Here is a 27,560-nt window from a genome sequence, read left to right on the forward strand (position 1 = left end):
TTATATAATCTTTATGTAGGTTTATAAAAAGTTGCAGTGCTATAGACCAGAAATATGTGACCACTGAGCCTTCTTCCTTTGCAGAGTCTACGTCTGAGAGCAGAACAATATTTGAGTTCACTTGCGTAGCAAGAACTGAAAAGCCCTTTTTCCTTGCATGACCATAAAAAATAATTAAGCTAACCAACTACACAGAAAACGAGAAAAAGATACGCTGGCTGGCCAACTTGCAGGAAGAAAAAAAGAAAACAAAGGAAAAGCCTTGGCAATGGAAATTGTGATCTTACTGTACAATTAACTTCTGAGACAGTGAGTAGGATTAAAGCATGGAACATTTCAAGACGCATCTCTTTAAAATAGCAAAGCATTATGAAGTATATATGCACATTTCACAGACCTTTGAAATCAGCACCACTGGCAGGTTTATTTGTTTTGATTGTCTCTTTTACTTTCTTTTACTACTTCGAGATTTTTTTTCTCTCCTTTTCAAGACTAGAGCCAAATGACCCATGAGAAACGTACTGTAATTTGTCTCTTATCCATCCCTCATCTCCAACTGATATTCCCTCTGCCCTGGTTACCCTGATGTTTTTCCAGACTCTACACGCTGAACCATTGTAACAAGGAGAAAAGTCAAACGATAAAGAAAGAAGTGGTGTAAGGATGTTTTCAGGAACCTGTTCTGTTAAAACAGATTTGCCACTTTACGAAAACCCATTTTGCCAGCAACAAACCACATTCACGTATATGTAAGAATATAAATCAGTATGGGAAGGTATCTCTATTTTAGGCTCTTTTAACCATCAGTTAAACTGCTTGGCACTTCCACGACGCTTCCCCTCTGGGCCTCAAAATACTTCCTGAACATGAAGAGAGAAATTCCACTCTGGTCAAAGCCCCGACACAAGCCCTCTGCACCGCTCCAAACCCCGTCCACGGGCTTAAGCGACACTAACGTGGGGCAGGAATCCTTGTGTCAGGCCTCCCCTCAAGGTATTTTACCATCACTGAAGAAGCCATGAAATAGGTAAATGGAATCATTTTCCTTGTCTTCTGAACGGGAAAACTGAGGTAGATAAATACAATAATTTGTCCAAAGTAACAAAATCATTCACTGTGACAGCAAAGATTAGAAACTCGATCTCTTGAGCCTACATTCTGTGATAATATGGATCATCTTTCTTTTAAATAAGCAGTGGTTTGTGTTGCTGATCCTTTAAGTTTTCTGCTGGTGGCCACTAATCACATTTTATAAGGCTTCACTCATATTTTACAACCTTTTACTCATATTTTACAGTCTCCAAAAAAGTCCTAAAGGTCCAGTGCTCAGCAGATGGAAAGTCAAAGCTCCCTAAAATAAGCTGGTCCTTCCTGCATCCCTCGGCTTCACTGTTCCTGAAGACGATGTAGCACATTTACTTCATAAACAGATTTTCTGGTGGAACCAGGGCTCTGCTTTCAACGAGTGAGCAGCCACCGGTCTAATAATATTTGGCATTTACATAACACCTCGCATCCCAAAGCTTCCAATAACAACCAACAGATACGTGCATAGCACACTGCACAATAGTTCAAGTAAAGGACATTTTGGTTTCAGTCACCAGAACAAACCTGATTTTATATTTTTTTTTTTATGAAAAGCACCAGAGAGACCAGGAATGCAGCTTGTCATCACTCCCTTGAATCAGGTCAAGAGTTAGGTAGATCCTCTGTTAATCAGACTGGAAGTTAGAGATCAAGAGGAAACCTGAGGCTTTGATACAGAATTTTCTTTAATTATAGAAGTAGCTCCTAGCAACTCTTTATATTAAAGTTGTCTAACAACTTCCACTACTAATATTCAACTCCAGCCTGTCTTTCTCATCTCCATCCTTGTGGCTGTGGGGTCGTACTTGAGGTCACATCTGCAGCCTGCCCAAACAAGTGCCTTGCTGGCATGACCCTTGGGTGTCATGGCCGGAGTAACCCAGGTCTTGGCACCTCTGGAGCACTGGGAAATGCTTTGTGTCCCCTCTTCAGAGTCTGAGGAAATCATGGGGTTACTACTGCGTGGATACTGCTCTGTCCTGAGCTCCATCTACCTTCACCACCCGCCCTTGCAGTAGGCAACTGCGGGCAGACAGGATGGGTCAGGATCCTTCCTGGGTGGACTCTGGTGGGTCACCTACTGTGGGAGTATTTGGGATTTTTAGGAAGTTGAACACAGGTCAGGGTAGGGAGCACTGTGTCCTTGGGGGGCTCACAGTTAGGCTGCAGTTATAGCTCCTGCAGGAGGGTGACACGTGGCATCGTCCCTGCTAGGGTGGGGGTGGGCAGCTGGGACTTTAAGGGGCTGGTCCTTTATCATCTTCTCTAATTAACACACTGTAAAAAATCCAGGATGAAAAAAGAACAAGATCAAATTCTTTGCTCCTTTCATCTCACTTTTTGACGCTAATCCTCCCTACACATAAACCCCGTGCCACAACGTGAGATATACGTTGCTATTGAAATGAAGAGCAACTTGGAATCAGGCCGACATCAGAAAAAAAAAAAATCATATAAAACCACAAAGGACCTAGCATGTTTATTACAGATACTTCTGGAGTTGATGGGCCAAAATAACCAGTCCAAATATGCATCTTGCAAAACAATCACTTTTGCTTTGGAGATGCCGCTTCTTTTCTGTTTTTGTTTTTATAACTCATGGACTTCCAAATCTCATTTCTTAACCTCCTGGCAGGGTTGTGCATGAAGTTGGTCCTGCTGCAGTGGGCAGATCATCAGTGGCTTATGGTTAGGATAATCCCAATTTTCCTCTTTTCTGAGAAAGAAATGAAAACCTGATTCAAATGAGACTGGTTGACATTTCCTCATATTTCATCTTATGCAGGAAAGGGTAGGAGACACCAAAGTGAGATCACAAAGAACAGAGTCTGGTGATGGAGACTTCAGTTCAGGAAAACCAAGAAAAACCTGTGCTCTGGCACTAAAAGCCTCACGTTTTCAAAGTTCATGATTTTTTTTTTTCTCCCTGTTACAGCAAAGGACTAATATTTAGCTCTTTTTATTTTCTGTTTTTTTCAGGGGGTATTGATGGATCATACTAGTGTTTATCTTCAACAGTGAAGTCCTGAACATGTTTTTTTAAGAAAAAACAAAAACAACAAAAAAACCCCAACAACTGAATAGTCTGATTTAAAGAGCTAATGAATATTGTAAGATCTATGAGAGCTGGTTACTTCTGTTCTTTCCCAACAACGAAGAGATTACAAGGAAACAGAAAATGTCAGCCGCTGCAACAGAAATTTCATGTAAGAACATTTAGCTTTGAAGTTCCCAGAATCCACAGTAAATTGCCAGGTGATCTGGTAGAAACACCAACACAGCTGCAATGAAAATAGTCCAGAGCTGCAGAAAGAAAATATTGTGGACAGTTTATTTTCTAAATCCAAATTATTATTGGTTTTTTTTTGAATTTCCATTCCTGTTCACTAAGAAGACAGAAACAAAGGAAAAGAAAGAGCAGGAGAGAGGATTTAGTAGATCAGGACTTTGTCAAGTGACTACCATTGGGAGATGAAACATGGAAGCAATGGCTGTAACAGATACTGCTGACATAATTAACTCCCTGACATCAAAATCCTGTCCCTTGATTCTCTTTGTTGAGCCAGAGTTAAGCAGCAGGAGGAGAGATGTAAACATGGCTTTGTCAAACACTCAAGAACTTTCAGCCTTCCTGGTTTTTTAACCTACGCAGGACCTGCAGCTTCTGCATAGACACAAGGTAAAGCAAACACTGTTGTACGTGTGTGCTTCTGGGAGCAGGCGTTGGTTGAGCTGAGGGATATATCAAGCAGAAGATCCTCTACCCCGCGATAAAACAGTGGGCAGCAGGGACATCTAATGTCCAGGCTGTTAGTCGGATGCAAGGACATTTAGGTTGCCTCACATACGGATCTGCTAACGCATGTAACCAGAAAACAGGCACTATCAGCCCAAAACATAAGGCTGATTGTAAGCATTCCCCAGAGGACACATTTCCCAAGACCCTACAAAATTGGACTGGCAGCTTATGAAACGTACAATACTGATCCAGCATGTAACAGTAAACTATAGGAAATCATACCCATATATTTGGCCTTCAGACAGGAGTGCAGAAATTGCCTCTTTTGGCACCACAAGCCTGTGGATCCACTTGAATCAAACACAGACCTCTAGCAAAGGGCTATGAGAATGCAAAGATCTGTTCTCCATTGTCAAGACACAAGACAGGGAAAACTCTAATTTTCCTTTACAGTAAGCAAATTTCTTGACCGACTTTTACCATGAGTACAACTGCTATAGACAGGCCACACAGTTTAATTTCCCCAAACATTTGCACCCTCTGTCACTCTAGTTGCATCTCACAACCACACATCAACTGTCGCCCTGGTTTGCTGCAGCAATTTATTGATAACATGTCACTAACAACTACTAGAGAACTTAAGATCTTGATGACTACAAAACTAGCTTTGCGAAGGACCCAGCAAAAATTGCAGGTTGTCATTTTTGTCCACCGTTTCCCACACACAGACCCAGAATTATACAAACCCGCATTTATAAAGCATATGTTAGCGTGAAACGTCTTGCAGCTCCCTGTCAAAGACAGAGGGGGGTGTTATGAATTCCCTCACTTCCACAACTCCTCTGCTGCCAGCTCAAGTACATCTCAAGAACTTTGCAAAACCTGACATCCCGCCTCGCTCAGCTGCGGGGGAGCAGCCATCCTGGAAGCACCTTTTGGACTATCTCCTCCCGATGGTTTTCTAGATCAAAACCTGGAAATGCTTCAGGTATTCTTCCCAGGTGGATAAAAAAAAACAACAACAAACTTTGTGTCTGATCAAGATGAGGATAGCTAAAGGTTTGAGCCTGCATTTTTAAGACAAAATAAGACGTTTTGAAGACAAAAACCCCACATGAATAAATCTATGCCCAGAAGTAAAACCATTAGAGGAATTCTGAGTGAATAAGGGGGAAGCCAGGAACTCCTAGCCCTTTTCTGAATCCAGTGGGGGGCAGGGGGGAAATTAAATGGCACCGATTTCTTCAGGCAAACTGGGACAAACACTCTGATGTGTCTGACGGAAGCATTTTACTCTGTGTTTGGAAGTTTATCATGACCGATCAATTCTGGAAGAATTAGTGAGTGAGTTCTGGGTTTTGGCACTGACACAGTCGTGGTAAAAGGCTGGAGGCAAAAGGGAAGTAATTTTCATAATGCTGTGAACTGATGCCATCACTCCTTACCCAAAACATTTCTTTTACTTACTCTAGCACAGTGTTGTTCTGTAGGAGCTTTCCTCCTAGCTGTTGCCCTTCGTCTCAGGAAGGCTCTTGACCTCACTTGTGCTGTGGATGTAGAGATCCAAGCCAAAGACCAAAGTCTTTGGGAGTTCAGTCTTTCTGCGGACTTCAAAGAGCTTGGGATATGTGACTTAGTCCAGACAGAAAGCATAACATACGTTTGGAACAACATTATATATGTAAAAATAGAAAAGATTGAATGACTGTTAAGGAGTGCAGTGATGGGGAAGCCTGATGTAAATTGTGTATGGCATTTACATACCTATTTCCAGCCTCTAACCTAGGTGCTCTGCATCCTCGTGGAAGCGCCTACCTTTTCTCCAGCGATTATAAAGACTTTAAGATTTAATTCTCTAAATCACACCTATGCTGTGTGTCTATACCTGCTGTGAGCAGATGGCATGACTGTTCCCCTAAGGAACTAACAACAACAACTACAAATAGCCAATGCTTATCCTCAGCACTTAGTGCAATAACATTGAGCCTACACATCAGGGGAGGAATCAGCAACTTGCAGAATTAGTCCTTAACAGAAAGCAAGCCAAACGTGAAGGCAAAATAAAAACCCTGAACCAGAAATGCCAAGCCCAAACATATTCAGGTATTTTGAATAATATACATTTATGTAATTCTTAGTATTTCTCAGGCATGACTATGTTTGTCTCCATTTGCTCTTCCTGGGATTGAAGACAGAAATAAAGCATCATCAAACTCGGGGACATCAGAAGATCACAGAAAAATGCTGTTTTGTAATTGTTCTAGACCAGTTCTGCAAACCTAAGCAGTTCAGAGAGTTTGAAAACATTTCCATACGCTCTAGTGCTCACATGAAGCAAACTAAGCTCTGGTCTTTTTGACGTTTACCCAGGTTCTCTAAAGGAGTGTATCATATTTCTTTATTAATTTAGATTTTTTTACCAGTTAATCTTCCCTGTCTCATTCTTAATTAAACAATACCAATAAATGACTCAAGGAAACACAAAACAACTTAAGGCAAAGCTTTTCAAAGTGTAAAGGGGATTTTGATACCCACATGCTACCGATAGTCAATGGTCTTGTCTTGGGAATGTAATTCCCTTTTGTGCCTTTGGAAGGTACACAAAAAGATGTGTAGACGATTACAGTAATGAGCCTATTAATTGATATAAGATGGATTTTATGTTATTTAACCAGTATCTGAGCTCTGACTACAAAAGAAGCTTAAATTGACACCCTCACTCTTTCCTGCTCAATGCTCCCTAACCTGTCATCTTTGATACATTAATATAATTTGCAAGTCTGAGAAAGGCACAAGTCTCATTACATCATATCACAGAAATTAGCAATGAATCAATAAACAAAGAGGCAAACTCCTGATCAGCTCATTCCTACCACATAATGTGGAATTCTTCACATTTTGCACCTAATCCCATGTCTGATCAAACTGAAATGTCTTCAGGGTCAGGAATGCCTCTGCTTCCTTCTGGTATTTCTTTCAGAGTCTAATCACATCTCAGAAAAGCTGGTATTTTGTGCCTACGCACCTTATCTTTATCCTTTGTGTAATTTGTGTTGTTTAAATGCTCAAGAAATAATTTAGCAACGTACTTCTTGCAATGGGGCAGATCCTTAATGTAAGACAAAGGCTGGCATGGCCTGAATAACAGACTAAATCCCCCTCTTGGCATACTCGTTTTTACTGTGTCTTTCACTATAATTTCAACATGGAATTTTCCTGGCATAAATCACACAGGTTTCCCTCTTCCCCTCCACACCATGCTGCGTAGCTCTGTGTTTTGGTAAATCTCATCTATTAATAGTTGCCCTCTGTGGCTATAAAAAAAAACCTCAGTAGTCAAAAGCCAACCCTTGCTAGGGAACAGCTGTGGATGCCTGAACGCACGCAGGACCCGGCATCACACAGCAAAGCCCTTTCTTGGCTCCATGTCAGAGCAAACCGATTAAATAAGGCCATAGTCAAGCGAACGGAAAAGGAGCCCCTTCCCTGCAACAGAAGGAGAGAGAGGCCGACTCCGGCGCTAGGCTGGAGAAACATCAGGGTATTTCCATTTTCTCACTGACATTTTCCTTTTTTAAGTCAGCAAACCCCCCTCCCGTGTCTTCCTCACTCCACCCTTCTGCCAAGTCCCAATAAAATCTTGCACTTAAAGAAATAGGACAAAGACGTCATCACAGCGAGTATCAAAGGTCGCAGGGTAAATTTTAAGGTCTTGTCTACTTTTTTTGTTTGATTGATTTAACTGATTAAAGCATTTCTGCTCTTCCTGTGCTTTCAGCAGCATCCTGGGTAACTCAGGGGAAATTCAAACCAACCAGCTGTGATCTGTATTACAAAGTCAAGGCTGGAAATCCAGCACAAAGATGTTGATGGGGCCATACTGGAAAGGGTGAAAGGAGAGAGGAATATTGTCTCCCGCTAAAGTGACAAAGTGCTTTCATGTGTTAGAACGAGAAATATTCAGCTTAGCAGAGGATACAGGGAGTTCCTCATCCTCTCAGCAGTGCAGGGTACCAGTCCCAGCACAGAGGGTGACAAAGTACCTGGCTCCAGGCAGCAGGAATCCTCCCCAGATTTCACTTTGAATTTTCATTTGCATGTACTAAAGTTACTGAAAATCCTCAAGGACTGCTGAGTTTCTGGGGCTTCCATGCAAAGTGTGCAATGCCACAGCCATCGCAAGGGTTGGCAGGGAAATGGTGGGGGAGCCTCAATGCCTCTGGAAACCAGGCGCTGGCTCTCCGCACTTAGCGTACACCTGGTCTAAGGCTGCAGGCACTTACAAAGCCAATGCCACAAACTTCAGCACTTTCCGGATTCCCCCAGGGACATTTCACTAAGATAAATTCTCCTTGTGAAGCTGATGGGAATGACTTGAAAAACCAACAGTCTTGTACTGGGGAAACTAACTATCTCACTGAAGTCCTCAATTTATCGACACGACAAGGCTATAGCATGAGAAGCAAATTTATTCCATATTATCTACTGGCAATAGAGCTCAAAACTTGCATTTTGAGGCAGCAGAAAGAATTTTATTCTCCAAAGTCTTGTAATTCAACCCTGCTGAAGCTGCCCTCACACAAATCAGTGATGACACATCTTTTCAACATCTAGGGCCAAAATTATTTTTAAAAGCATTGCAGGTAATTGCCACTGCTGTCATTCCAAACCACTGCTGTTTCCACTATTTTACCATCACTGATGTAACCCAACAAATGTCAACAGCAAACACCGGCTGCTTCTGCAATTACTGAATTAATGGAAATAATACATTTAACACCAAACAGCTCACGCATATTGATGGCCATGACCAGATCTTTAACTAGAATTTATATGAGATGCTCTGTGTTTCCAAGGTTTGTTACATACTACTCAGACATCTGGGTACCTTCTAAAATAATTGGTCTGCGGGGTGCAGATTTTATCAATCTCTTTCACTGGAGTGGATTGGCCACAAAAGTCTTTAAAACAACTGTAGAAAAAAATTGCTCAACCTAGTTCTCCAGAAAAATTTCAGAAAGACCAAATTAGGCTAAAACCTCCAATTCTGGTTTCAGTGAGGTCCCTTTTTAGCAGGGGTCCCTCTAGCAGGGTCCCTCCTTTAAAAGAAAAAGGAAATTAAAAATGAAAAACAGCACTGGGGAAAAGTTAAGCGTGTACTTCAAACTCACACATGCCAGGAAATTTAGAGTTAAAGGTGAAACTCCACCCTAAAGAGCTCCATACTGGAGATATTTCAGCGAACAAACATAACGTGTTCTGAAATACAAAGACCCAGTAGGGTGCACTAGGTATGGAGTTTCAGCCTTCACTCCAAATTTCCTGGCTTTTTGGTTTATTAGAGTTTCATACTCCAACCATTTAAGTACTCCAAGAAGTTTCCTCAGTGCAGCTCACCCTGATTCTGTTGGAAGCTGAGAACAAGCCCTCCGATGGTGTAGCCACACGTTACTAATGAACCTGAAAACACCTTCTTGCAAATTTCTGTTAATTTGGATTGCTGAAATTATGTGCAAACTGGGTCGTTTCAGTTGAGTTACCCTGAGAAACTCCAAAATTGCAAATCTACTCTGAACAAAACTGAAGGACAGGATTTCATTGACCACAGCAGAGCACTCATCTTCCTCCACTGCATGTGGGTCCTGTAACTCTGCCTCAGCCAGGGCTGCCATCAAGCAAACACAGAACTGCTTTTGACAGTAGTGGTTTGTATTCCTGGTCTAAACACTCTACCATGTTGTGGGGCGGAGATATATCCAGCTTACTTCTCAATGAATCTGGCTCTAATGGATGAAAAATGACTACGGCTATCAGCATCATGCTTTTTTACAACACAGCTTTTATGGACACGTTACAAATATTGAAGCGGTTCCAGCATAACTCAGTAATCCCAAAAAGGTCTGTTGTGAGGCTCTGCATCATTGTATTTCCTCATAGCTCTAAGGAAGTTATTACCAGCAGCTCTCTGTAGCCCCTCTGATCACCTAAACTCTTCATCTTTCTCACACATGGACACAGAGAAAGTTTTAGGACTCTATCACCATTTCAGGAGGTGTCTTAACATATAGCTAATGGACAAGACATTGCATATACTTTGAAACTGGCCTCAGCAGTCACTCTGCACAAGCATATCTTAGTGGTGGACAGGGGCAAAAGCAATGGGACAGCTCCATACTGTCCTGATCCTGGGGTGTTTGAGGGACAGTTGATTCTTCTTGCTGCAGTTAAGAGAAGATAAACCGAGATGTCCACCTCCTGGGTTTCCTCTAGCCCCGAACTGGGCAGAGAAGAGAGCCTATACTGGAGGAATGATCTGCCTTAGGGAAAGAAGGAAGACAGAATAGGGAGGAGGCAGACAGGGACTTAAAACATCAGGAACTAGTGCCAAAGAAGTTCAAACAAGGGCCAATAGACAGACTGTGCTTCATGCTGCTGCTTACAGATCTACCTCTACATCCTTTCTCCTTCAACCTTTTACAAGACCTTCCTTTTTTCCATCACCTTTCCATTTAGTTAATCCTCTCCTCACTCTGTTTCAGCTATCAAATTTAAACATACATACACACGCAAATCCCCTGACATACACTCGCCATACCTCAGAAATCCCCCAACAGGCCAACAAACTAAAAAAAGAAAGACTGCAAAAAAATTGCAAGGAATGATTGCTTGGGAGAAATATTTATTTTTTTTTACCCAGATCAAGTGATTAATTTAGGGAGAAAAAAGAACAAGTTTTCAAGCTTGTAAACCCTTCTTTCTATTATAATGTTTTTCTCCTAGCATGATTAATTGCCTTAAGAAAAGACATCCCCACCCCCCCACCCCGCTGCTCAAACCTGCCTTGCTTGTAAGCTTCAGCTCTCCTAGCCACACCAAGATCATCATTGCTCTGAAAATCATAGCAGTGGCACACTAACACTTTTTTCAGTGACATGGACAGTGGGATGGAGCACACCCTCAGCAAGTCTCCCAATGACACCAAGCTGTGTGGTGCTGTTGAGGCGCTGGGGGAAGGGATGCCATCCAGAGGGACCCTGACAGGCTTGTGATGGGCCCTTGCAAAGCTCATGACATTCAACCAGGCCAAGTGCAAGGTCCCGCATGTGGGCCAGGCCAGTCCCAAGCACAAATACAGGCTGGGTGGAGAATGGACTGAGAGCAGCCCTGAGGAGGACTTGAGGGTGCTGGTTGATGAGAAGCTCCACGTGACCTGCCAATGTGCGTTTGCAGCCCAGAAAGCCAACTGTACCCTGGGCCACATCAAAAGCAGCGTGACCAGCAGGGCGGGGGAGGGGATTCCGCCCCTCTACTCTGTTCTGGTGAGACTCCACCTGCAATGCTGCGTCCAGCTCTGGGGCTCCCAGCATAAGAAGGACATGGACCTGTGGGAGCGAGTCCAGAGGAGACCACATAGATGATCAGGGGGCTGGAGCAGCTCTCCTGTGAGGACAGGCTGATGGAGTTGGTGTTGTTCAGCCTGGAGAGGAGAAAGCTCCAGTGCGACCTCATAGCTCCTTCCAGTACCTAAAGGGGGTGACAAGAAAGCTGGAGAGGGGCTTTTTACAAGGGCCTGTAGTGACTGGACAAGGGGGAAGAACTTTAAACTGACAGAGGCTGGATTTAGATTAGAGATAAGGAAGAAATTCTTCGCTATGGGGGTGGTGGGGCACTGGGACAGGCTACGCAGAGATGCTGTGGATGTCCCATCCCTGGCAGTGTCCAAGGCCAGGCTGGATGGGGCTTGGAGCAACCTGGTCTAGTAGAAAACGTCCCTGCCCATGGCAGGGGGGTTGGAGCTTGATGGTCTTTAAGATCATATCCAAATCAAACCATTCTGTGATTCTACTACTACTATCTGTTTCTTCTGTTCAAAACTTGTATCTCTTTCCCCAGCCTTTCCATCCATCCATCAATCCATCCTCCATCTTCTGAGGTTGCAAATAAGTCCTCTGTGGCATAAAGGTATCTTTCTACAAAAATATAAACTACTTATAGAAACTGCTATTTTCTGAGTAATCACATTTTGGGGTTGGCTTTCTCCCTTGGCATTAAGTTCACAGATACCAGGCAAAGGCAGAGCTGCTAGGCCAGTATTCATGCCCCTGCTCACATCAACATTTTCAGCTGAGAGTAAATAAAGAAAATTCACCTTATCCTTCTCACCCCTTCTCCTAACCTTGTGAACCCACTATGTGAATGCCCCAGTAATGCTGAGGATTTGAAGTGTGGCTGCAGAAAGCAGACTCCCCCAGGACATAGCACAAGTCAGCATCATCTCTTCTGAAAGATTTATGTACGTTCCCACTGGCAGCAATAGTGAAGGGATCATTAGGCAAAAAAACCCCAACTGAAGTTCTCTTTGCCCAAGTCCAGCAATCCACCTGAGAGGCAGTCAGATGAATCGTGTTCATGGATGCTGTAAATGGAGCATGGCAGAGGTGGCTGCTCTGTATTTCCTCAAAAGGTAGCTATTGCCTGCAAGAACTGGACTTAAATTCCTACCAAAAAAGAAGTTTGAAAGACAGAACAGGAATTGTAAATGTAAGTATTGCACCTGGCTAAGCTTGCCACAGAAATAGCCCATGCTTTGCATCTTTCTCTGTTTGAAAGGTGCAACCTCCTGAATTTACAGAAGGTTTCAGCTGCCGCTAATTAAAAACGTAAAGGGCACCTCACACCCACTGGTGAAGAGAGGTTGTGCACAAATGGATATGGGAGAAAAACAGTGATTAATGCAAAGCCCCACAGCACTTGAAATAGGCATGTTGGACGTGATCAAACTGTAGGCCTGTGTGTGAGACAGTATAATCTAAATTGATCAGCAAAGGGAATAAAACAGCTTACATACACTGCTGCTTTCCAGAACATGGGAGGGGATGAGCTCCACCTTGTTTGCTGAAACAGAGGCTGGTAAGGGGCTGCTGGAGAGTGTCAGTGGGGCAGCTGGTCCTGGAGGATGCAGTGCTGCAGAGCATCAAGGGGTAAATTCAGTCCTTGCCAAATCCACAGACTCTGCACTTGCAAATCTTCCATGTGGGCCCCAGAGCCAAATGGGTCTGCATTAGCACTGGAGAGTATAATGATACTTTAATCTATTGTCTCCCACAAGGATTCTTAATGATCTCTGATAGTTTACTCCATAGATTTTATAGGCTGTCTTCATTCCAAGCATCCTGCAGTTTGACCAGACAGTGATCTTTTTACATAATGGATAAAGTCCATGAATGGAGCCATGAGTCCTATGAGTCTTGGGGAAAAAATGCTTCTCTGAAAAACTGTTGGAAAAGATGACTGTGGGTCAAGCTAAATCGAGCAAACTCCTACTGTTTCTAGGGTGTGCGATCATATATGTAGAAATAGTTTCTTTAGTACTGAAGCCCTGTCTATATCAGAATTCAATAGTAGACTTATAGATGTCAGTTGCTAGCATGGGGACAGATGCATCCCCTCGCAGCCGATTAACATCCCTGACATCTGGAATAAAGGACAGAATAAACAGAGAGAATAGAGGGTTTCCTTTTGGGACTTGGCTTTTCGGTGACAATGACCACAGCATCTCTGTCCTTTAGAATGTTACCTCTCCACCTTCTAAACAGCCCTGGGGCTGGAAATTAGAGAACTGGACATCTAATGTCAAACCCCTTGACAAAAAATCAGGTATTTGCTATATGTCTGTCTGGTACCTGTGAGAATGCAGGAATCCTTGATGTCAAGAGTTGCACAATGATCTCTTTGAGGCAGGGGATTAAGTTCTCAAACTTCCTGAATCGAAGAGCTTTGATGAATTTCTTCTGTTCTTTTTAGTGTTTAGGATTAAGTGGAAATTAGTCCTTTATGGAGAATCAAGGAATATTTCTTACAACTCTTCTAGCTCCTAGAAAAGGACATTAAGTATGCCTCCCTCCTCCAGAGCAAGTTGACCATATTTTGCAAAGAAGCCTCATGAAGAGTTTTCCAGTGGAAAAGAAGGAAAAAAAAAAAAGATCAGAGGCTGATCTGATTTGAAACTCCATGAAGGAGCCCTGAAGTGTAGCCACAGCTCGGTTACCTCGACGGGGCTGACTTGGCTGTGAATTAGCCACCTCCAGCTGGTACTGCTGGGGTCCGTATGGTCTAGCACAGTGTGCTTTTCATACAAGGCTCTGCCATACCCATTGCTTTTTGAAACCACTATGGAGATTCCTACAGATTGTTCAAATGTGTATTCAGAGTCCAGTTTTCACGTGCCTGGAACGTGCTGATGCCCTTAACCTTGAGTGAACTGATGTGATGCAACGCTAAGCTGTGCTGAACTGCACGAATGTTGAAAAAGGCCATGGAAAAGGGTTGGATCAGCAGGGCACTGGGCCTCAGTTCTTTGCTTCGGTGTCACCCCGAGCCTGCAGGCAGGTGCTGCAAAGAGGCTCTGGAGTTGTACAGCTCATCCCTGCCTCTTGTTTAGGCAGAACTGAAGGGTTGTGGGAGCCTTCAGAGCACACATGTGGATGTTGAGAAAGCCAGTCCCCAGGGTCAGTTATTCTGAGGGGATTTCCAGCAAGTATTCACAGTAGATTGTATGAATCGAGGGTGTTTGAAGACACTCCAGTAGTCTTTACTGTTTCAGGAATTTCATCAGCCTTTTCCTAAGGCAGCATCAACGGGAATGCTTTCTTATCTGTCCATGCGATCCTGTGGTGAAGCCTGATGTGCAAGCCCAATATTACATAAAAGCAACAGCTCAGTTAACCATAGGATGGTGCAAGAATTTGCCACATCAAATGGCACATACAGAGCATGATTTCCTATGATCCCTTGCTGTTTGTTTCAAGTTTTTTGAAAAGGAGCCATGGTAGGTGTCATGAGCTCAAAGTCCTCCCTATTTTGTAACCAACAGTATCCCAAATAACACAAGGAATGTGTCTTTCTGGCAAGAGTGGTTATCCTTGCTTCTTCCCTTTATATTGGGACAGACTATATGACCTTAGCATGTTCTAATTTCCCAGAATTGCAGAAATAAAGAAAAGCTGCACAATAATTGCAAATCTTGTGCAGGGACTAAACAAATTTTGTCCCACTCTCAAAAAATTAATGAAAAGAAGTGAGGCACATATTCTTGGATAAAGCCTGCTGTGTGGCTAATGATAACCAGTCTTTTGTTTTTTCCCTGTAGGCTATTAAAAAAGAGGAGAGATGGTATGACAATGTTTACAGCTTTTCTGCTGAGCAGCTCTAAGAGCAGAGTTCCCATCTATCTATCTGAACTGTCCCTCTGGCAAACTTCTTTATGGCTACGTCACTGTACTTAAATCTTCATGCTCCACCATCCTTGTTACCTGACTATGGCACAGAATCTCAGCTCTTTGGAGAAAAATATTTTTGAGGAGGTTCCAGAAGAGAAAGAGAGGTTGGAAATAAACCAAAAACCAGCAAAACCAGTTCGGCTGTTGGGAGCAGCTCTAAGATCCCCATAACTGTACCACAAAGGTGGCTGAAGGACACCATCAAAGTACTGGAGCACTTTGCCCAAGGTGCCAAAAGGATCACAAGAAATTTATAAATCAGATCTGAGGTGTCTTGAAATTGTTTCAGTGATATCTCATCTGTGGTTGCACTTAGCCGAGAAGCATCCACAGAGCTTTTTGTGACAAGACTCACAGTAACTTCGTCCCAGGATGGACAGTCCCAGGCCTGGTAGACTGGGACTGAGACAGTCAGAAGAAGGGGAGTGACTGGAAATGGATACATCTTTTTTAGGGACGAAGAGGCACTGAAGAGGGTTCCTGTTTATAAGAACATTAATCAAGCATTAGAATTTTTTGGTTGGTTCCAAAGGACTAAAGTATTTCAGGAATAAACTCTGCATGGTGAACAGCTGGCTACAACTGCTGACACTAAAGATGCAGAGGAACAAAAGCCAGTAGCATCTGAAGCCCCCCCCAGTACTAAGGAAGACTGTGAACTCTTTACAGCCCAAAGCTCAGGAAACTTTTTATTGATCCCACTGCATCTTTTTCCCCCTCCTTTCCTCACCAGACTGAAGGCTCTTTTCCTTTTCTTCTACTATTGTTAAACTGAACTTTGGCAGAGGAAATACCTGGAATTAGATGTGAGTTTTCGGTGGCTGTGGAGATGTCTTCATTGATGTGGTGCAAGGCCTGCACTAGAGAGGACTGAGGACTCTTTGCCAATGAAAGTGATGACAAGAGGGGCTGGTGATGCAAAATGGGCCCAGATGGTGCCAACTGAGTCACAGATTTTGACTGAGTCACTAGCTGGCATGGAAACCTCTCTCAGGGGACAATGCTGAGGGCAATACCAAAGCCAAACATAGGGTTTGAATCTTCAGCTTTTAGTCAATGAAGGCTTTGCTGCCAAAGCCACTGCCCTAAACCTGTATTTGTTAGCCTAAATACTCAGTGTTCAGCTTTACAAAGCTCATTAATAAGTCCACAGAGCTAATTGCTCTATTTTGCCACACTGAGTGCAAACACCCATCATAGTGGTGGGCATGAGCTTAGCCTAAGCACATCAGCCACCAAATAAAGGCTCCAGAGAGATGGAGTGTCTTCTACTCCCTTCTTGGTTTCATTGCCAATGATAAATGCTGCCTTACAATGTCTGTGCAAAGACAAATAAACAAAAGCTAACTGTTGCGAAAAAATATTTGGAGGATCCATGGATATTCTCAGGCTCTACGCTGTGGAAGAAGACCTTCAGGCCTCCCTCACTGACTTCAGCTTGTCAGTCAAGAGGAGGGGCTGCTCCTTCTGGAACCACCTCAATGAACATACAGAAGATTTGTGAGCTCAATGCGGTGAAATACAAATCTTTCAGACAGGTTCAGAAAGGTGGTTGTGTCCAATAGGAACACACAACGACATAGGAAAAGCAACTCTGCTGTGTTGAGGTAACTTCAGATTTTAGAAGTAAATTTATTGCTCGGGTTTGTGCAAGTACAATCTGTGCAGCAAAAAGACTATTTGAAATAGAAACATCTCTGTACATCAGAACAACATTAAGGCACAAGCTTAAATCTGTCAGCTAAAATTTACAAGGCTATTCTTGTTTCATTTTGTATGGGTATTATGTTGGTCACAGAACAAGTGATAAAAGGGTACTATCAGATTAAAAATAAAGTATTTTTCTAAAAATTGTCATAGCTGTTATAACTAACACCTCGAGTTCTCAGAACTACTGTGTTAAAACAATCCAATTTGCATTATGCCTTTGATGATATTTGCTTAGTTGTGTTCCTTTCCAGTTGAACATTATTAAAAGATTGGTATTATTCCTTTCGATATTTTCAATCACCAGTATTTAAAGTATTTTCTCATTTGAGCTTTGTTCACTGGTAACTGGCTGAAGTCAAGCTGAGCTATAAGGATTTTTTCAAAAACAACCTCACTGGAGTTTAAAAAAAAATGGAAAGGAAGCATTTCTTTGCAGCTTAATTATGTGTATTTAAAGCTCCAGTAGAGCTGATAATGTTGTTTAAAAACTTCTCTCTACTAAGGAAGTTACAAATGTAGCCTAAATTGCTATAATGGAAGGGACTCCAGAACAGCTCATAGTTTCCTTCTTAACCTGAACCTTAGTGTTGACAACACAGGGTGTTCTGACCATCTAGAGGTTTTCCCCCATGACTCCATGAACTGCCCTAAAAAAACTGTAACATGGGATACAGACAACAGAATTTCAGCTTTAACCTTCATCTTCTGTGTGTTTATATTTCAAACTCATTCACAGGGAACACCTTTTACTTAAACATACTAACGCGCATCTGAAGATGACCAAAACCAAACTGAAGTACTTGCAGGTATATGGTACTCCAGTGATGCAAGTTATTCAAGGGTGCCACTCTTCACACTACAACACAAGGAAGCCTTTAGCTGAGGATCTCAGGATTTTGTAAACTCTCATCCACCCACAGAAGGTTTCTTTGCCATTTGCAATAAATGGCTTCAGCCCCATTTATATATATATATATATATATATATATATATATATATATATATATATATATATATATATGTATGAAGGGGTGCAGAAGAGTTAAATTATGCACCCAATGTGTACAACAGCACTTCCAGGAACCTGGTACCCACCTCCCTGCTCATAACTCACGGACTCAGCTGCCCGTCTGCAGCAGTGCTTACAGAAAGCTCATAGCATTAAGCATATAGAATAACCTACCTACCTTCAAAGAATTCCTACAGAATTAAAGCCTGCCTAAGAGTGTTTATGTTCTGTTCCATGCCTGAAGGGTGGTTCTCTCTCCGAATACGTATGAGCTTTCTATGACGTCCAATCCCCACTCCTAAGACTCTGTGGTTAGAATAAAAACTGTGCAATGCTACAATACACTGCTCATTACCAACAACTAATGGGTCTCCCAAAGTTGGCCGCTTTGGTCTTTATTAGCCTAGATGGAGAATACCAATTCAATGGTATGAGACTGTTGAGGCCATTACTGAGATTGCAGCTGGGTAACTGTAACATGAGCCAAATACTAAGGACAAAATAAATTAATTACAAACTCCAAAGCCCATAATGGCAACAACACAAGGGCTCAACAGCCAGAAGGCTGATCAATAACTAGACAGATATGCATTAATACAATCATAACAAGCTTGTTTAAGAAATTGCCTACCTGTAAGGAGAATAGGGGTCAAAGCACGTCTTGGTGACTTCTGTTATCTCTGGGTTACAGCATTCCCCGCCATCGAAGTTGTACCTCTCGTAATTACAATCCATGTCACACACACCGTTCTGCTTCTTCTTGTTGAAGAGTGTGTGGCGTATGTGTCGGCAGTCTCCGCCATCGTACCCAGTCAAGGTGTGGTTGCACTCAGGATCACAGTTCTCGTCCCCGATCTTGCTGATATCACAGTTGGCCAGGATGAGTCGGTGTCGAAGGGAAGAGTTCTTTACCTCCAGCACCTCCAGCTCCCAGGTGATATTGTAGCGGCTGAAAGCTTCATTTAAATGCTGATGCTGGAACTCAATCTGCTGCCAGCTGACGGTGGGGTTCTGGTGCTTGTCGTCATAGAGATTTACCACACGGTAGCGAACAATTTTGTTGCGGCGGAAGCTGGGGAGCTTGTTGTAGCTGGCGATTACATCCGTGTTGTCACAGACTGTCTGTCCGCAGAGAGGAGGGTCTAGGCTGGTATCCAGCAAATAGCCATGATGATAGCTGAACTTGCTCTGAGGGCTGCTGCCATCCTTCATGGGAGACCAGGTGTTTTTCACATTCAGTAAACTGTCTTGAAGAACTAGCTGAGGTAGAGGCGTGTCTTGTCTGTGAATTGCCTGGCCCATGTCCAGCAAGATCTCCTTCTGAGACCTGGCTGTCCTCCAGAGGCTGAAGTGCTCTACGTAACCCCGATAGTTCTGGTTCAGGGCATTTCCTCCAACCATGAGCACCTTGCACTTCAAGGTCAGAAGACTGAAGATGCTGCCCACTTGCTCTCCACTTGTGGCCACCTGGGCACCATTCACATAGAGTTTCATCAGGTGCCCATCATACGTGGCAGCCAGATGCACCCACTGGTTGGGGAGGTAGCTGCGATGTGCTGCAATGGTGGTTACTTTGCGAGCACGGTCCGTCTTCAGAGAGAAGAAATAGCGGGGGTCTCTATTCCCCTGGTCACTGACGGTGTTAATCCCCAGGACCCATCCTCGGTCACGGGAGGTGTAAGAACATTTGTCATATAGTCCTATGTGCCCCCAGAAAAGAAATATGAATAAATAAGTATGACAGAATAAAGAAAATAGTCTTTAAATTACATTTATATATATATATATACACATATATACACACTCACCTACATACGTTAGAAAGTTACGTGTACAAGAAAGACATTAAATCATCTAGTGCATGATTGTGGGAGGTTATCTTAAAACTTGCTATTAAAGGTCAAGATTTGCCAGTGGCGTGTCCTAATGTCCCTTTCCTGACCAAAGACCAAAAATCTTTTGCAACTTCCTATTAGCAAAATGTTGTACTGAGCATTTGGTTCTTACCTTCACCCAAGCCATACATCGTTGGCTGAATATAAGAACAACTCTTGAGAAGCAATCCTTGTTGGTCTCACTCATATTCATACCCCTGAACACTGTATCTCAGAATGTCCAGAGAAAGATGAAGTCTAAAATCTAAGTACTGCACAGTCTGAGAAACACTCAGCAGCTGCAATAATCTTGATAGGTTCCAGCACCCACATCCTACAGAGAGTGAACAGGATGTGTCCAGGCTACCTTCAAATCCATACCTATTAAAAACCGGTGAGGACATGGCATACGTTGGTATGCTGGATGTGCTGAACAAGGTATATATCCCACCAGAAAAGGGCAAGAAACATGCACAGATGGACTCGCACACTCAAAAAGATTCCTGCCCCCTCTCACAAGCACTTATTAACAATTTGGTGCACTGCAGGGAATACACACTAATGATGTCTCCCACAGGCAAAGCGTGGATCACACCTAAACCGCTCCCAGCCAGTCTTCAGACAGCTCTGTGTGGTGGGAAGAGCCCACTCCTTCTCAGTCTGGGTCATGAGGTTTGGCAAGGTAAAGACATTTCCATCTTTCAGTTCTCAAAGGCCAAGGGCTGCAGGGGCACCCCTCAAATGAAAAACTAATCGTCAGAGCCTTCAGCACCACACGGCTTTTCTACTATCAGCATATAGAAAACAATCCTTCCCCCAAGCCCGCACTTCCAAAAGCCTACAAGAAAATCATAAATCTCTGACAGTTGAGTCCTCATGAAAAGACTAAATATCCCCTTACCTCACCCCTGCACCCTAACCCTCCCAGCACTACAACCAAATAACATCTTCTGCTTCTGACTAAGTTGCTCAACAGCCATCTGTTAACAATCACTCATTAACAGTGCAGTCTTGTCTAGTATCAACAGAGCAAAGGTTACAGGAGCATTCACTGTATTTTTCCTCCCCTCTCCCAGCACCCACCTTCCCCCCTCTCCTCACACCCTTCCCCTCTCCTCCTCCTACCTCTGTAAAAAAAAAAAAATATCTTCTGATGGGAAAGTAAAAAAAAAATTTAAACAGGCCTTTTTTCTGCACACTGGTATTTTGCTAAGGACTCTGAGCTCCCCCTTTTCCTGTTTCCTTTGGAAGAGAGATCCCAGGGTTCGGAAGGTAATGTGTTTATTCATCTGTAGGGTGCACTCGGTTCAAAACCTTTTCGAGACCAGCTTCTAGTTTATACTGCTACTTCTGATCACAAGAAAGGAGAGGAGGAGAACCAGGCAAGGAAAAAACAAATATGCCAGGGGAAAAAAAAAAAAAAAAAAAAAAAAAAAGACATTTGCTGGGATGGATATTTACCCGAGAAATTTGTGATATGAAATCCAAAGCTACCAATGACCTTCTGGAATCTGTTTTTTAAGCATTTTTAATTTTTTCTTTATGGGATAAATACTTTTACAAAGCATTCATTTTCAGATGTATGAGAACCCATAAAAATCTGCATTTTTATGAATCTCAAAAGAAAGTATTGTCCAACAATATTGGGTGGATAATACTGCAATGAACAAGAAGACAGCTGGCAAGGCAAGTCCCTCTTCCAAATAAGTTATTTAAAAAAAAAAAAATAAAGCTATAAAAATCTCAACTTATTGTAATAAAACCATTAGAGCTGGTCAGACATTTTGTAAGAGAGCCCTTGCCTGCCAAGAAATGCCAACACGAGAGCAGAAGAAGTGATGCAGAAATGGGCTAGTCCCAACAAACCTCTCTGAGAAGCTGTGGGTCTTTAACGTGCCAGGAGAAGCCCGGGGACACCTTCAGCTGCTCTGACTGCAAGCACAGAAGGTCAACCCGTCCCAGCCATGTTCCCCACCATCTCCTGCCACCTTTGCCGACTGAATTCTCCAGGCCTGCAGATGACAGGGCGGCTGCACACACAATAGCTGCTCCACCTGTTTCTTAAGGCATCCAAGATCCCTGCTGTTGGATGGATGGCTGGAAATCCTGGCACAGGCTTCTGGGGTCTCCAGCTCTGGGGAAGTCCACCATGCAGTCTTTAAGGTCAAGGTTTTTGGCTTTTTGTACTGACCAGGGCTGGAAATATTCGCTCAAAGAACTGATAAATCGTGGAATGGAAATTCAGTTTCCTAGCCAGCATTAAAGAACATCTTCCTCTCTCTCTGAAGTGCTGCGTGATGCTAGTGATTGACCTCAGCTGAACAGATGGAGCTGCTGGAGGAATACTACAAAATAGTAGCAATCCTCCCTTGCCTTTGAGCATTTAAACCCTGATGTGATGCAACGTGTCTTGAGTTTGGCTCAAACAGCTGCCATCAATTCAAGATTTACAGGGAGCCAAAGGAGGGCAGAACAAGAAAAAAAAACCAGTGACAATAGGGACACCACGGAACACGCCAGTATGAAAGCTGCTCAACTAAAACAGTCTACTATTCCAGTTCCTTACATTTGCTAGTTTAGGGCAAAGGTCACTACTGAATCCATACGCCACACACAGTATTCTTTTCTCAAACTTTTACTATTACAGATATCCAACTCTTGATGAAAAGATGGATTGAACAGAATCCCTTCAGCAGCACAAGTTGTTTTATTCTTAAGAGAAAGGAAAGAGTAAGAAAAGGGATAAGAAATCCACACTCCCTATAACTTGCAAGTTGCACTGCTTATTTATGACCTTCTTTTGCTTGTACGCGGTACTTACTTTCCCAATCCTTCACTCACTTTGGCTTTAGACTAAGAACCCTCCGGCTAAGGGAGTGTCACTTTTCCGTTTTGTCCCCAGCACAATGAAACTAATTTCAGCTGGGACTTTGGATGTCATAATAAAAGAATTTATTACTTCTTCTGTGACAACTAATAAGGGTAAAGCCATTGGAAGAGGGACATGTGAAATAATTGCCAGAACTTCTGAAAACTGAATAATTTGATGTTTTCACAATTTATTTCAATTTAGTAAAAGGTTCCATAGCCATGAGTTATTTCTTAGACATAATTAAGAACATTTTAAACAAGAGGAGGCCTCTTTTACCCCAAGCAAGGCTGGTTTTGAGCAAAATCACCCTCACAATGGTTGACACTCCGAATTTCAAAATTCAGCTGTGACCACAACCAACATTTACATGAAAAACATACAGAGTTTAGAGTCTCATTTACACGGAGAATTCTTTACAATAATGTGGTAAGGGACATTTTTAGCTACTTAATATCCCTTTACAAACCAAAAGTGGTGTAAAGAGGCCTCATGGTAAATGAGACTCAAGCCAATGACTGAAAAACCACAATTTGGCAAAAATGCCTGCAGTTGCTGAGCCAAGAAATGGTGCGAAATAAAACTGATGTTTGTTTTCCCCACAGCAATTAGATTAAAAAAATATGTACAAGTTTCATACAGCAGCAAACAGTTTTCCTCACTTCTGCTTGCCCTGAGTTGCTAGAAAGGGACGGAGCTAAAGCTGAGAAGAATACTGACAGCCCCTCTAACTCCCTAGTCTGGATGGGTTTTTCCCTTCTAAAGCTCGTGTTCCTGAAGCCCAAGGAGCTAGTTCAGCTTTCCAGTAAGAGGCACTGGTAACCTTCCTTCCCCACAAAGGAATGAGTCACTTTGCAGACAACTTTGGAGTAGTGCACGAACAGAGCAAGATGCCACATTCCTGTATGCTTGGTCAGAGACAGACTTCAATGGCCCACGAGGCTCCTTCCAGTCCCATGTTTGTCCCATATAGGAAAAGTAAATTCCTAGGCATCAAAAGAGTGGGGAAAGCTGGAAAATTAAAATCCAAAGGCTTAAAGCCAAAAGCCAAACATGGAAAACCAGAAATACAGTTTCTCCTTTTTTTTTACAAGTGAAATCTCAGTTCTCTGGCTACTGACCCACAGCTGGTCCAGCACACAACTGTCCATCTGACCTCCTCCAGGAGGCCCTAACCAAGGCCACTGCATGATTTATAACCCAGTTTGTTTTCAGAACTTTGCTGGGGACTTAAAAAGAGCCACATCTTCACAGGGGCTCTGCGCGCCGGACAGGATTTGGCAGCACGAGCACAGTAGTATTAGCTGCTGAACTCCTGGAAGAAAGTCCTGGGTGAGGACACGAGGCATTGCTGTAACCAAGCTTGTGATGCCGAGATCGGAGCAGATGTTTATCAGCAGCAGCCACAGAGAAACGGGAACTCACAGCTAGAGGCTGTGGCTGCTGGAGCCATAAGTAGCACTCTGTGGGCAGAGTTTGAAAGAGGAGAGGCCGAAGTCGCCCATGCAAGCTGCTGTAATCCACTTTAATATTATCAATAACAGACTCCAGGCCTTCCTCCCTCACTTCAGTGCTGTTTCTTGCCTCTTGCTAACAGCAATCTTCCCCACTTTGCTGAGCAACGGGTAGAAAAAAAAAAAAAAAAAAAAAAAAAAAAAAAAAAAAAAAAAAGAGACTTGTTATGCTTTCCTTTCCAGCAGCCAAGAGGCTGGGGGAAGGGGAAGAAGGAGGTCAGTTTGACTTTGAACACATCAGGTGTGCTGCGGAGCCCGTCACAGCCGTGCAAGGCAGAACAGAAAACAGTGCCCTGCACTTCTGAAAGTTGGCTGTGCCTGTTTTGCTGGGAGACTCCAACCAGAGGTGACAGGACTCAGTTATGAAAGGGGAATTTAGGTCAACAATCAAAGCTGCAGTCAGGGGGCCCAAGAACAGGGAGCTAAAGGTTGGGGCTGTTTTTTTCTTTAGCATGCTTTAATCGTTTAGTATCAAAGCACAGAGGAACGCTTGAAAGAGCAAATATTCTACAGGAACCTATAGAAAGCTTTTATCTGTCCAGAGGAAAATAATTAAAACCGACAGATTTGGGTTAAGTATCCCCATGTTCCATGCAATTGGATAAGTCAGTGAAGATCCACTGGAGCAGTTCTTGAGTTCTGCACTGGATATTTCATGGTATGATGTTGAACCCAATATAGAGGGGAGAAATAATCTCTCCTTTCCTTTGCCATGCTTCCTGCAACCCCCACTTCCTTCTACAATAGTTAAATAATTCAAAGTCCAGAGTACTTAAGGCAACATCTCTGTCTATACCATTTCCAACACAGCTAAGAGTCCTCCTGAGGTCACCCCCTGAGACGAGGAGTGGCTCAAGCAAACCACCTGAGACTTGCTCAGGTGGCAATGTACTACTTAAGCGAGCAAAAAGGGGATGTTTGCTGCTGCTGCTATCAATCTAGCTGAATTCACACCAGATAGTATCGTTTACAAGCTATGCGATAGGATTCAGATCTGAGACAGAAGGATGGAGTTCTTTTTGTTTTGCCGTGAAAGACAAGATCTTCACGTAGAAATGCGGAGTTTAATACAGCTATGCTTTGTAACGTTGAGAATTTGGCCTAAGGCTCTTTAAAATATCAAAATCTTTATATCCTTGCCATTTAGCATTAAATTAAGCATCTATTCTGTACTGTTTCTCAAATTCCCAGTCACTCATATGCTCAATGAGATACTTTGAAGCCTGAAAACAGGGAGACAACAAGGGATAAAACAGCAAAACATGAATTTGTAGAGGCTGGTTAGTTATGAACATTACATAAATCCTTCCCTTCTGATAACAAAATCATGTAGGCTGCAACAGAGCAGCCGCTGGCATGGACAATCATATTAGTGACACTTCACTGACCTATTGTGAGAATATACCCGCTAAGAGTATATAAGAGCTTACTGCAAACAGATCCGGTAGGCTGGGGTTAGTGAGAAATTATTAGATTGTGAGGATTTTGAGGTGTAAGTGAACACACAACACTGCATAACCAGATGGCACAGAGAAGCGAGCTTCAGTCCTTGCCATATTGTAACAGGGTCGTTCTTGGACAGGGTATTGCTCTTGCAAGGGCTCCTTCGTATACAGTATCAGTGTAAACAAGTATTAGTGAGAAGGTTGGCTTCTTATCTAGATCTTTTTAAGCATTTCACAATAAAGCTGCAGAACCAGTGGAGACTGGTACTTGGTTAACAAACTGTGGCTGTTTATGATCTAATAACTAGGTTTAGGCGGGCTTTTAGATGGATAGCAAAAAGCACATCCTTTACAAGGGTCAAACTGCAGTCCCTGCTATAAAGTCTGGGACTATGGGAACATTCCAGAGAACAAGGGTAAGGATCTTATAATTTATTTCTCCTGCCTTGTTCTCTGAAACAACTGAATATATTTGGTTGAAGCTTGGAAAACCAGTATGTGTCCATGTTTTTAGGGATGATGATAACACATGCAGATATAGGGACAGTATTAAGATATTACAGGCAGGCTTCATTTGGATATTACTTCAAGTCATAAACTCTGCAGCCATCAGCATGTTCCTTCAGAGAATCACCAGTGTGTGCCATAAACATGGGAGGCTTTGCATCAGGCTTGATTTGGACAAGAATTCAGGGTGGTGGCTGCCAGTTGTACACACTCTAGTGTGGCTCCCTGACAACAAAGCAGAGTTTAGTGTTTATGAAGACCCAGATGTCCTTCAAATACAGGGAATGGAAAGCCCTCCATAAGTTTGTTGATTTGGCTCAAAAGGGCCTTAACACACCTCTCAACTGCCAAGCTTATCTATGCTAACTGATCAGCAGAACCAGGTTAGGAATTAACCATCCTATTGTAGCCGAGGCAGTGCATTCACCTTTAGAGAAATCCAGCATTAACATCCTTCTCACTTCAAAAGCAGATCTTGCAAAACACAGAGATACGGATCGAGACACATGCGTGAAAATCCATCTTTCACTGACACGTGCACAACACACAAATCTGGAACAACACATGAACATACAAAAAAGGACGTAAATACAACAGCACACCGGCAGAAGGGTCACCCTGCACACACAGATGGATGTACCCAGCAACATGCTTGGTAGAACAAACGTCACCTCTGCTTCCACGTCATCTCCTCCTCCCTGAGCTATTAGCCAAATACTGATTAGTTATCAAAGCTCTACAGAGAAATCTACTCTTGTGCATGCTAACACAGAGTGACTTTCCTCCCTTTTGTAAGAGTTAATGCTTGAGAGCAAACACAGAGGGTATCTTCTATGGAAGGAACAGACACGTAAGTCCCATAACTTCCGGGCAATCTAAATGATAAAGTGGTATTTCTGGGCTCCTTTTAGAAAACAGCACAGAGAATTGATCATAAACTGGGTCAAGACAGGTCAGCATACCTCAGAGCAGATCAGATGGCCAGATCATCCCAGGAGGAAACGCTCTTCTGGAAGGATTATTAGGGGCACATCTGTGCCATCAGATGACCGTACACAATACCCATCAGCTCACTAGGAGTTCAATATGGCATTTCCTTTCAAAATGCGCTTTGTGCCTGACAAGCACTGCAAGTCAATCAGCTGTAGCAGCGGCCAAGCCTGTAGTCGTGCTGGAAAAATGCCCAACGCGCTGCCCTACGGAACGCCCTCGATGGCCAGAAAGACAGAGCGGTGAGAAGTGGAGGTCTAGTATGAGACTGCTTGTGATGCTCATCAAAATACACAGCCAGGATTGAAGGGGGGACAACAACACGGCTTGTTTTGCCTTTTAGAATTCCCTTGTCTCTGACCTTTACAGCAGCACTGGAACCAGCTGAGCAGTTACTGCTCCCAGCTGCAGAGAGAAGAGCTTTTACACCATTGCACAATGCACGTGTGTTTGTGGGGGGGAGGTTAGGGCTAGAGAACAAAGAAGGAAATCTAGTGGCACCTAAATCAAACATTATGATCAATGAGGGAGTGGGAA

General features: G+C 43.0%; 1 protein-coding gene across 1 annotated transcript in view; it reads right to left on the reverse strand.

Moving 5' to 3' along the window:
* Nucleotides 1-27,560, reverse strand: part of PAPPA (pappalysin 1) — a 181,831-nt gene that overhangs the window by 136,327 nt on the left and 17,944 nt on the right. The window contains exon 2 of the mRNA XM_040607353.1: nucleotides 18,456-19,524. Within this exon, the coding sequence (XP_040463287.1) occupies nucleotides 18,456-19,524 (1,069 nt within the window). The remainder of the gene's footprint in view (nucleotides 1-18,455; nucleotides 19,525-27,560) is intronic.

This window comes from Falco naumanni, chromosome 9 (assembly GCF_017639655.2).
Source record: "Falco naumanni isolate bFalNau1 chromosome 9, bFalNau1.pat, whole genome shotgun sequence".
In the NCBI taxonomy this organism is placed as follows: Eukaryota; Metazoa; Chordata; class Aves; order Falconiformes; family Falconidae; genus Falco; species Falco naumanni.